Raw genomic sequence first — 12,996 nt, forward strand, 5'->3', positions numbered from 1 at the left:
ACGCGAGTTTCGAGAATTCTACGAGAATTCATCTAATCTGACATAAGACTGCTTGCTTATCCATCAAGCAAATATTTTTCATTCTTTTCAAAAATCAAGCAGTAGCTAACAGAAGAAAATATTCATTTGGCTAACAAATAACCACTTTTTTAATAAGAGCTTGTTTTGCATCACGACACATAAAAAACTCAAGCGTTAATGGATTCGTTACAGTATTAGCGATGTAACAATTGAGGGAATTCTTTAAACTATGCAAACACTTAATATTTTTAAAAAAAATATTGTTTGGACTTTTTAAATATTTATTTTAATTATATGTGGTGGTAATCGAAATCTACTAATCATCTATATTAAGCAAAGATAAATAAATAAAGCTTACGTATACGTTTTGTTACTAATTTAAAAATACAAAGAATGGATAAGAAGATGAATACCACTTTTTTTACCAACACTCAAAACTTCATTACTTAAACATAGAGTCAGATCAATGGTCTCCAATAAAATTGATGCACACTTTTGATTACACTTGCTTCTGGAAGTTGCTAAACACTCGACGCTGCAGTTCTTTGTCAATGGAAACAACTTCGTCAATAATCGCTTGATTAAATTCTTGGAACTCCATGTTTCGCAACGTGCATACTGGGAGTCAACATGCATACTTCAAACTTCTTCACCTATAGCAATATGGTATTCCAAATTTCATTCATGTAAAACACTGATGTATGGCAAAGTTTACAGCAACTCACAGGAAATTGTTTTCATGAAATCAAACTAGTATCCTATGCATAAAATTTTTTGTTATTTTTGTATTAACTTATAGAATAGCTATACAAACTAGTAGGCGTATTGTATTTATAAATTATCTATTAAATTTATACTACATGAATTGGAAATAAAACTCATGCCTCCAATTTCTGCTTTGATTTAGGAGAAGTTCAGCCCGAAATGTAGCGATGGCAACGGAACCTTCGAATGTGGTGTTTGTAATTGCAACAAAGGTAGATATGGCAAGGAATGTGAATGTGATGCAACAGATGTTGATCCCTTCTCAGCTGTGAAATCATGCTACAAGTAAATTAAACATACTCTTCTGACTAAAAACTGTGATTTGATACATGGGATATTATGCAAAATGTTCTGTAATGACTGTCCTTAATGTATAGGTCAATTTTTTTTAAGTAGTGAATTTAAAATCCTGTGACAAAAAAGCACAGACCTGAAACGCCAACAGTATGGTCTCAAAGCAATGGTAATTGTTTGAGCGTGGTTTAAAGAAACAACTTGAAATTGCACCTATAGATGGCGTAAGAAACAAAAACTAAGAATATCGTCAAAGACAGGAAAACAATGGACAGTGCTTTGAGAGAGAAAAAAAAACTTTGTTACACCTATAGTTTGTCTAAAGTAAGAACACCCCTAGCCAAGTGTCTGGACCTGTGGCGGTGACCATGGTAACGAGGTATAACTATTTCAAGTAGTGGTGTGGGATCATTGTTTAGGACAGGTTTTGATTCGGGTCGGCGATAGAAAGGCAATCTTTTTCTTCGGTCTACTGTGTTAGCCTAAGAGTGAAGAGAAGCTACTGTTTGTCTACGATAGGTACTCTGTCCGCCACAAAGTCTGCGGCAGTCTGGTGCTATGGAAACAAGAAGAGAGCATTTTAGGGAGGGTGGCTTCGATGAAGAGGTCTCCTTTTCTTTCGCCTTCGATGATAGCTTGTATGGGGAGTATACCAGATTGGCTGACTCAGCCACCAGTAGGAGACTTATTTAATCTGATTCAAGAACTTTTTTAAGATTCGCATGAATATTTCTTTCTTACTTAAAATAATTCTCTCGATTCAATCAGTTGTTATTTTTTAAATACAAAGGAAAAAAAGTGAACAAATTCTGACATTAAGGGTAGTACAGGTTTTTTTAATATTACTTTTTAATTTTACGATATTTATTATGAATGTTCATTGATTGTTAGATGGTTTAATTTCTAAACTTGCACATTTTTTAAAGCAGTTAATTTCTTTTATTACTTGAATTTTCTGGTAAAAGTGAAGAGCTTAAACTTAATAACTCTGATTTTAAAAGGAGATAAAACTTTTGCTGAAAATAAAAATAGTTCACGTTACCTGTGCCGGAGAAATATTAAATATCTTTGTTTTGATTATTAATTTTTAAATATTTTATTTATTTATTTTTTTTTTTTAAACTGAAAGCAAGTGACCGCAACTAGGATGAAATCTAAAACTATCAACGATGATTTTTATCAGCACCCATCAAACCATCTGAAATTATCTGAAGTTTTTTTTGCTTAAATTACGTTTTCTTATTCATATTTTATTGTAACCTGTACAGTTTTTTTTCACTATTTATTAAAAACAGTTTTTATTAGCAAATTTATTTTTTCTTAATAACCAATTTACTATGTATGATAAATTTATAGATGAGTTATTTATTAATAAAACATTGAGCTGCTTTAAACAATTTTATACAATTTCCATACATATTCCATACATACATATAAATTTTTTAAATTTTTTTTCTAAAACAGAAGCTTTTGAAAAAGAGAAAAGATTAAAAAAAAGGAATAACACGCTCTAAACGATGTTTCAGGCGCGAATGCTCATTTCTCTTAACTCTAGGGCTAATACAATAGATCTAAGAGAGAAGTCTCATTTTCTCCCACCGAAACCAGTCTTAAAGAGGGACCCCGCACCCCTACTTGAAATAATCATACCTCGTTACCATAGTCCCCGCCACCCCTCCAGACGAATGGCGGACAGAGTACCTATCGTAGACAAACAGTACCCTCCCTGAAATGCGCCATTCTTGTTTCCATAACAGCAGACAGACTCAGGCTTTGTGGCGGAGGGAGTTCTTACCGTAGACAAACGATATCATAATCATACAAAAGTATAGAATTTATGTGACTGTCTGCTATGCGCATATTCTCTCCCGACTTTACTATACATACAGCGCCATCTATCAATGAAATTTATAGTTTTTTTAACCACATCTAAAGAAAAATTCCAGTTTTACCAGTATTGTCATTCAGTGTTCCTTCAATTTTATCAGTGTTTTCCAGTGTTCCAAAATGTCGTTTATTGAGATACATTTTCAGTCTCTGGGAGAGGAATATCTTAAACGAACTTGAGTTAAGGGCATCAAGAGGATGAGGAGTCGCAGGAATGTGTTTATAGGCCAAATTTGACATTACTGTGTGACAAACGCTTTGCCGTTCTTGTCCTTTGGTCTCGTATGTATGATCCTTTCTTCGTAGTTCAAATTTAATTCTTTGTTCAAAATCTGATAAACGGTTGTGTGATACAAATTCAACCATTCAACCGTCAATATGGAGAAAAGCCATAGTTTTGGGGAAATGAAAAGCGTTAGTAGTCTAATTTTTTAATATTTAAAAACTTACTCTAATGCTGTCTTATCAGGGCTTATAAAAATTTGCTAAAAACGGGAATAAGGCATTGATTTTGATAAATTTTATATAGGTTGAAAAATTTCGCCAAATTGGCGATTTTTAAAAACGCTTAATTTCTTTAAATTTTTAAAAGATTTTAGTTATTTGCCCGATCGAAAGCCAAGATAATCTTCAAGATAATCATCAAGATGCTGTAAACGAGCCGTGATGGCTCAGGTGACAGAGCGCTCGCTTTCCAATGAGGTGAACCGGGTTCGAATCGCAGTGGACACGAATTCCGCATCCGGCTTGCACCGACCACTGTGCTGACGTGAAATATCCTCAGTGGTATTTCATGGGTTAGAGTCCCCTTGTCGTCAAGCTAATCGTGGGAGGTTCTTGTGGTCTTCCTCTCTATGTAAGGCAAATGCGGGTTAGTTCCACCAAAACGTCCTCCACGAAGGCAAATTTCCCCATATACTTGATCCAGGAGTTCCCTAGTCTTCTGGATTGAGTTCAAAATCATTGAACATCAGTAGTCGTAAATCCAAAAATTCAACGACAGTTATAAAAAGTTATAAAAGACGGTGCAAACGGTTTTAAATTGTAACTTTTCTTCAAGTGTAGGCCACTTAAACTGTGGCCTTTTTATTTCTCTCGGCAAAAGAGCTTTGAAAAAAAAAGTTTCTTTTTATATTGAACTTGTAGGAGAGACACCCCTACGAGTTAAAGGGATCCAGTTTGCCGCATGGATCGTTACGTCACCTGTGTCACAACTTAATGTACACATCTTGTAGATTAAGTTTCCTTTTAAAAGAAGTTAAGTAGATTATTTTCAAAAAAAAAAAACTTTTGTTTTAATATCTGATTTTTAAAAATATTACATTGCAGTATTAGCTTAATTTTTCATCGTTGTATAAATGTTTCGCATTCGCTTTACTTAACAAAACGTGTGTTTCTGTGTAGTACATTTAATCCAAATGAGGGCATACTTGGTGCCACGTATGAATAAAAGAAAAATGATGCACATAAATTACATATGTCCATTTATGTACTCTTGTTTGCGCTTTATTCAAGTTGGTTTGTTTTATTCAATTTAGTCATGGTTTTATTATTTTAATTCATACATCTGTTTTGATTTTTCTTGTTAGTGGAGATGACACAGTGCCCTGTTCGGGTCAAGGATCCTGTCGCTGTGGTAGATGTTATTGTCACCCTCGCCCGGTATACATTTCTACTATATAATTTTTACAAAGTAAAAATAAAATGCGTAATATGTAACAATAAAAATTTTATGTGTAGATAGCAAAATTTGTAATATTGTTATTAACATAATCTCTAACAATGTAAAATGTATATTTGATAGCAATATCAAACACACTAAGTATAATTACGTAAAATGCACAATCTATAACAAAAAGATAAGAGAATGTTGCAACAATGTAAAACACGCAACCCGTAACACTGCCAAATACAGAATCTGTAAATATACAAAAGGCTTAAACTTTAGCATTGTAAAGTTCAAGTTTAAAAAAGAACGGGCCAAAGCGAGAAATTTGGGACAGATGTAGACATTTTATTTCGGTTTTAAGTTTTACTAGGGGGCAAAGCCCCCTGTTCGCTACCGCTCACCAACCCCAATGATTGCTTCGCAATAATTGTTTTTCTTGGCAGAAAACAGTTTTTCTACTAAAGTTAAAAATATTCATTTAATATCTATGTACTAAAAGGAACTCTGTTTACTTACGCTCTTGCGCCTCTACTTCCCACGTCCAAATATTACTATCTATTAGTATTATAAACATTTAGATCTCCTGGTGAACAGAAGTGATTTTTTTAATTATAATTTTTTTAAATAACATTTATATTCTTAATACATTATATTGATCAAACAAATTTGATGAGTTCTCAACCGTAATTTAAAATTTTCGCTAATAATAGCAATACTGAAAAATAACTTTAAATTAGAGATACAAAAACATTTAAGGGAAAACAATACCTTTACAACTTTTGTTAATTTCATGCTGATGACAACCTAAACAATATGGAAATGAATGGGGGAAAACTGGATCCTACCACGTGATTTTCTGGCCAATAAAAATGCACCGACAACAATGGAAAACTGCGACACCATCATTAGAATTTTATATATAGTAAGATAAGTTTACTTATAATAAAAATGGCACATTCTCGGATTTTTACAGTTAAAAATTATTTGGTAAGAAAGCGGTTCATTTCGTAGAAGTTAGCAGATCCACATTATAAAATGTTGCTTCTTAAAGCTTTAAAATTATTTTATAGTCGCTAGAAGACTCCGCTTTGCTGCTCGCTCCACTCACCGACCCACGTTAATTGCTTCGCATTCGTAGTTATTTTTTTTCCTTAACCACTTGCGCTGGAAAGACGTGCTAACCACGTCATATTATTTTCGTCACAGAATCGCCGACGACGTGGTGTTTACGTCATCATGGAATTGTTACAGAAACAAAAACAACATGAGTGGCACGTCAGGTGGAATTGTTGTCAGAGTACAGATCATCAGTGCACTGCATAGCGTACAGTTATAAATATTTAACCCACATTCTAAAATGGAAAGCAAAAGTGGCGTTAACGACATCATTTCGACAAATAGAAAAAGAAAACAGGATGGTAGTGATAGTGACTATGATGAAATAATTTTTCAACTTCGAAACTGACGAAGAATTTTTTCTGATGACGAGGAAAAGTACATAAATGAAAATTGTGAAATTGATCTTATTCCTAAGGAATGGGTGTGGAAACACGCATCGCACAGTGCGCACTGCAGTCTGAGGCATCGCACACTGCCACGCCTCCCAGCGAGTTATACTGGACCGTTATGGTACACGCGTCAGTGATTTTTTATTTTTTTTTTGCCAGCGCAAGTGCTTAAAGAGCGATATTTTCCACAAAAGCAACTAACATTTTTCAAATAAAGTTCTTAATTATCATAATTTTATGTGAGAACATTTTCTTAATATGCCAATGGTAATAAAGTGAACATTTACCTGGATTCGAGAAACAATTAACAGTACTTGAAAAACAAATATTTAAACTCAGGATTACTGATTGTGTGACTCTGTACGAGGATAAATAAATAAGAAGTAATTTCACTCGTTAACGAGACTTCCTGACATTCTAACAATTAAAATTAGAAATCATTTTTATCTGTGTTTAATTAAAAGTCTTAAATTTTTATTATTGTATATCATTCCAAATTATAAGATTTATATGTATCCCTCAAAAATTAATCTCCCTCTCTCGCTTTCTTCTCTTCTTTTTTTTTTTTTTACTTTTGACATTAACTTTAGCGTGAGCTTTTAAAATAATGATTTCGATGGATAATCACTATTTAAAGCAAAAAAGTGAGAAAAAAAGTTATTACGATGTTAATTTTTTAAAACTTTCTTTGTTAATCCTAAGCATTTTTCTACACATTACTAATTTCAAATTTCCAAGTATTATAGTTTATGCACTACAAAACAACGAAGTATAACAACAATATAACAAGGAAATTGAAAAAAAATTTTTTTTTTCTTCGTAATTTCTATACATTTTTCTACACACTTTCCAGATATCAAATTTCCCAACGTTACAGTTTCATTACAATGCAAAGAAATATAACACAGCAATGTAACAAGCAAATTAAAAATATACTTTTTATTCCTATATGTTTTTCTACACACCTTCCCGATTTCTAATTTCTAACCGTTATAGTTTTTGCACAACAAAGCAACGAAATTTAACAAAAAAAAAATTTTCTGACCGTCAAATTTCAATTCTTCATTAGTCCTCCTAAAGTTCGTTAAGTGGACCTAATGGTATTATTTACTGCAAGTTTAACAACTTATACTTTTTGACTAATTATAGAATGTTAAATTTTTTTAAATTCTTTGTATTTCTTGTACATTTTTTTTACACAGAGTTGGAATTTAAGGTTAGCGTAGCAAAACAAGATGTAACGAAAAGTAAAGCACCCAAAGCAGCAACGGGGTCGTTTGCAACGTCTTAAAATACGAAGAAAAATAAGTCACAAAATGCGACGTCCATTTATTTGTAATGGAGGTACAAAATGCGAACTCTGTTTATTTGTAAAGGTGAAAAATGTAAATCAATTACAAAAATTTTAATTACATTTAATTTAAAAAAATTTTATATTAAAAATTTAATTAATACAAAAATTTTATTTTAATTTAAATTTTATTTCACTTCGTGATTGACACAGGATTACCATCTCTAGAATTAAGATAGTAAATCATAGATAAAGAACACTGTTGGTTTATTGCTCCTATTTCAATCTACATGTAAGACATTAATATATCATTGAAAAAGAAATGTTTTTAGATTCTGACCACCTACCAATTATTGCTGTGATCAATCAGCGCAAATGGAAATAAAATCATCGAAAACCAGCTTATTTAAGAATGAAGCTTAAAAGTTGTTCTTCGCTAAATAGGAATACATTATGATTTTTCTTTAATTAGCTTTTCATTATATTTTCTATAGAACCCGGAAGAAAAGTTTTATGGAGATTATTGTGAATGCAACAATTTCAATTGTGACAAAAGAAACGGTAAAGTATGCAACGGTAAGTTTATGTTTTTTATAGATTTATTACACACCATCCAACCATTCCCCGGATTTCAGGGCTCTATCTTTACTATCGGCCGTGGTAGGAATCTCATGCCCCGATCAGATGACGTGAACAGTGACTTATAGTACCTTATAGTTCTTCAAACTTCCTCACCATAATCAATGAGAGAACTTTTGGCACCGACATATATAACGTACTTTTTACTGAGTATACATGGTGGCTACTTAAAGATAAAGTAAATATAAAATAAAATATTAGTATAGATAAAGTATACTTTTTTGCTAGGTAGACTAAAGTAAAAAGCAGCGGGAGTAAAGCACAAATAAAACACAGAAATGGAAGTACTATAGTTTTGGTTTTATAACACGAAGATTTTTCAAGTGTCTAAACGCAATATGACAGTAAAAATGCAAAGAGATAAACTAGTAAAAAGTTTTTTAACCTATAGGACAAGTTTGAACAATATAAGAAAGAAAAGAAATTGGTGTGACGAAATTTAGCGGACGCCCCCAGGGTGCTAAAAATTAAATTAGAATAAATTTCCAAGCAATGGAAAAGGAAGGATCGTCAACTAAATCATAATTTTTCAAAATAGGAATGTATATGCTACTGTGTACTAGTTAAGGTGCCACTGCTTGGTATACATTTGCCCGGTATACCCTACATAGATGTTTTTTAAGATTCAGTGCCACTGCCCGGTATACATTTAACCGGTACTCCGAACACTGATGTTTCTCCTAATCTATCCGCAGAAAATATTAAAATATCGAATAAATATGATAACGTCAGCGAATAAATTAACACCAAATCGGATATAACAAATATTTCGGACATTCACCAAAGCGACTATGTAAATGTTGACATTCACCCGGGAAAGTCGACATTCTCTTGATTTTCGTCATACACGGTAACATATACAGTGTATATAGCACAAATACAGTTTGTTATTAGTATCGTTGTCTAAGAAATGACTAATTATAGAAAACAATTGATACCAAAATTACTTTTTGAATCATTAGGGAGCTAAAATATATGGTTTGCTTTTTTTAGGTCCTGATCATGGCGTTTGTGACTGTGGCTCCTGTAAATGTAAGAAGGGGTGGACAGGACATGATTGCAGTTGCAAAGATGGCACAGATAGCTGTAAAGGCCAAAATGGAGTAAGTATTAGATTGGAACCTAAATGCGTCATAAAGACGTTCCCAATCTAAGGCCTTTCCTCAATCAATCATAATGACGTAATTCGAATCCTGTGATTCTGTCGAATTATTTCATTTTAAGTAATATTTTGAATCGTTGAAAAAGGCACGATTTTAATAATTACTTCTTTTTTTGACAAACCTATTATTTAATAATACATGGCATTTATTTTTTTAAAGCAGCGGAGTGCTAAAACAATTAGAATTAATACCAAGTAGTTAAGAGTTGCTAAATAAAGTTTCACAATTTCGATCTTTTAAGCCTTATATCTTACTTTTAACTTTATATCTTACTTTGAAACCTAATATACCTTTAAACCTTACACCTTACTTATAATGAACACTCTTAAACATAAATAACAAATATAATAGTCCGTTCGTTTTGGCTAACGCCATAATTGAATTACTCTAATGAGCAATTGCGGTTTGGAATTTATCCTCAGTGATGATCCCATGCGCGCAATATATTACCACAATTTAAACGGGATATGAAGTGTCTGTCATAATCACCCGGTCTCCTCATTACACTTCCGAATTGCCTAACCGTCTATGGACTTTTTCGTCTCTGAAATCATGGAATAGCAAGATTTTGAAACAAGAAACATGCAGTGCCACTCCTTCAATTCCAAGCTACATCCCAATGGGATCAGACTATATCATATCTTTTGCAGGTGGAAAAAAGTACTTGTTGCATATCGGCTTTTTTTTCTGAAACAGATACACCAGACAGAATTTATTTTCGATTTCAGACTTAATTTATTTTCGATTTCCAACTGTAAATTAAAGATAAAATATTCTCTTTCTAATAACAAGATGTATTGAAAAGCATTTCGACACTCAGAGTTTATCCTACTTTCATTTATCTTATTACATTCATTAATTTTTTTTCCAGTAGTAGAAGTGATTACGAATTTCAAATAACTTAGATTAGAAAAACTGTTTGCTTAAAAAATGTCGTGTAATGACCTTCAGAATTTAAAAAAAAACATCAATGTAAGAAATACCGGACGAATGTGTGATAGGTATTGGCCCTTTATCTTAAAACATCAATGTGGGGAACATCGGGAAAGAGCATACCAAGAAATGTCCCTCACACCTAAAAACATCAATAATTGGAAAAGGGGGCATTTCCTAACTTTCTAAATTTTCAAAAGAGAGACAAAAATCCCCTCCCCATATGGAGGCATCTTGGAATTAAAGGAACTAACGTTGAGGGTTTGTTTTTTCACGGATATTTGGAACAATTAAAACGATTGGCTACAAATCTAATCAGACACTCTGGGACCCGAGTTCTGCCAGGTTCTAGATGAAAACTAAATCCAAAACGCTGGCTACGTAGTTGAAAACAAACTTTTAAAAATTCAGTTACTAAGCAGCCTTTAATTACTATCGAATTAAACGCTTTATTAGTTCTTTTTTTTTAATTAGGAAGTTTGCAGTGGACATGGAGTATGTGATTGTGGAACTTGCATTTGTAACAGCACAGAACAGGACTATTTTGGAACATTCTGCGATGATTGCTCAGTGAGTATGTTTCACATGAATATAAATCTATACGGAGTGGTCACGAATTCATGGTACAAACTTTAAGGGGAGGTACGGGACATTTGTAACAGTCGTTTATTGTTTAGGAATGTATGAGCTCAAGTGACGTTGAGGCACAAACACAAAAAATGAGAGACTGAAGGAAAGACAAAGTGTTTATTGAAAGAGTCGTTGACACGTGTAATATTTACAATAACTGTTCAAAATTGTGTCCACCAGAAAGCGATACATGCTTGACAGTGTCAGTAGAGTGGTTGGCGTGTATGTTCAAAGATGTCAGGTATTTTACTCACACGTGCAGCAGCTTCGGATAATCGAGCAACGAGATTCTCATCTGAGCAAGTGGCGTCGCATGAACAAGATTCTTCAGATGTCCCCATAAAAAGAAATCGAGTCTCGATAATCGATAAATTGAGAGATTGGGGTGGCTAAGGGACTCTCAATCCATCGCGCCTCACACGTGGCATTCAGGTAAGTGTGCACATTAGTGCTGAAGTGGTCTGACACGTTATCATGCTGAAACCACATGCGGTTAAGAATGGTGATCGGTTCATCGTGCAGAAGTTCTGGTAACACCTGTTCCAGAAAAATGGAATAACATTCGCCATTAAGTCGCGTAGGTAGAAAGTATGGGTTCAAAATGTCGTTGACAATACCGGCTCACTCATTCACACAGGCTCGTTGTTGATACGCATGTGAATTCTTGGCTGCTCACACATGGATATTGTGCGCATTAAAGACAGCCTCACGTGTGAGCGTTGCCTCATTTGTAAATAGCTCATGAGATATGAAGTCCGGCTGCAGGCGGAGAGGATAGTCTGCCGGATTCAAAGCTTGTACTTGCTAAAAAGGGAAAGGGTGTAAACGAATTTCGTTTAACACTTTACTGTCTGATGACTCACACCTGCTTGATGAACAACAGCTCTTGTACTTGACTCGGGTCTATCAGCCACAACGTTTGGGAAAATTTCTTCCAGGCTTGTATTGCATACAGCTCTTCGACGTGTCTGGTGACGTGGAACGAACCTGTATCACGAAGTTTATGATACAACCGCTGGAAAATTCTGTGATCCGGCATTCGTTGATTAGGAAACTGCGCGTGATACATTCATAGCTCAACTCTGCCGTTACCTTTTGCACGGCCGTACATGTAATGCATGTCTGCTTTTTCGACATACGTAAAGTCTCCCATCGTAGGCGTTAGCACAATTGCGAATGGTGCTTTTCCCTGCTGAGATGCATCATGTTGAACGGCAATTAGACATCTACTGCCCTCTACCGGCAACGCAAGAAACCAATAACTGCATTTCTCTTTTCTTCTATTTCCCCTGTTTGCGCCTCACCGCATCACTTGCACCCATACATTCCTATACAATAAATGATTATTTTAATGTTCGGGACCAAATCATAATCTATCTATCAATCTATATATATATATATATATATATATATATAAATATATATATATATATATATATATATATATATATATATATATATATATATATATATATATATATATATATATATATATATATATATATATATATATATATATATATATATATATATATATATATATATATATATATAATATATATATATATAAATATATATATGTTTGCTTCAAGAAGGCAACTCATACTAATCGGGGTATTTTATCAGAAGTGACTTGCGTAGTAATTAATAACTAACTATCTCTGACCTATTGCTTCATGAATTAATATTGATTCATGGCCTTTGTCCGAGAGATAGTTTTTAAGTAAATAAATGTAGAAAAATGTTTAAAACCTATTGAAAATTCTTAGAAAAACAAAATTGTCCTAATTGAACGCTAAAAAAAACAGACAAATGTATGTAATATTAACGCATGACTGTTTTCTTTCGTTATGGTTTAGAAATGCATGGTATAGGTAATTTTTATTTTATTTTATTATCGATAGACTTGTCCAGGAATGTGCGATGAGTTGAAGGAATGTGTCGAATGTTTTATGGAGGAACAGAAAGGATTGAAATATAACTGCAGCATATGTGGATCAGTCACTCAATTATTACCTGTCAAATCTATTGAAGGTATTTTATTTCATTTAAACATTTTTATTATTTTCTTTTATCAAAACGATAAAAAAGAAACACTTGAATGCATTCGAATTATCGTATTCAATAACTCACAAAATAATGTTCAGTGAGTAAAATAATAAATAAAAAAACTGAATGTTTACATAGCTTTTAATC

General features: G+C 33.1%; 1 protein-coding gene across 2 annotated transcripts in view; it reads left to right on the plus strand.

Moving 5' to 3' along the window:
- Nucleotides 1-12,996, plus strand: part of LOC107451743 (integrin beta-PS) — a 50,613-nt gene that overhangs the window by 18,730 nt on the left and 18,887 nt on the right. For both annotated transcript variants that reach the window (XM_087165402.1, XM_087165403.1), the window contains exons 13-18: nucleotides 929-1,071; nucleotides 4,557-4,629; nucleotides 7,930-8,011; nucleotides 9,068-9,177; nucleotides 10,645-10,740; nucleotides 12,705-12,834. In XM_087165402.1, the coding sequence (XP_087021528.1) occupies nucleotides 929-1,071; nucleotides 4,557-4,629; nucleotides 7,930-8,011; nucleotides 9,068-9,177; nucleotides 10,645-10,740; nucleotides 12,705-12,834 (634 nt within the window). The remainder of the gene's footprint in view (nucleotides 1-928; nucleotides 1,072-4,556; nucleotides 4,630-7,929; nucleotides 8,012-9,067; nucleotides 9,178-10,644; nucleotides 10,741-12,704; nucleotides 12,835-12,996) is intronic.

The sequence above is a fragment of the Parasteatoda tepidariorum genome, chromosome 6 (genome assembly GCF_982258835.1).
Source record: "Parasteatoda tepidariorum strain Cologne lab strain chromosome 6, Ptep-v5.0, whole genome shotgun sequence".
Lineage (NCBI taxonomy): Eukaryota > Metazoa > Arthropoda > Arachnida > Araneae > Theridiidae > Parasteatoda > Parasteatoda tepidariorum.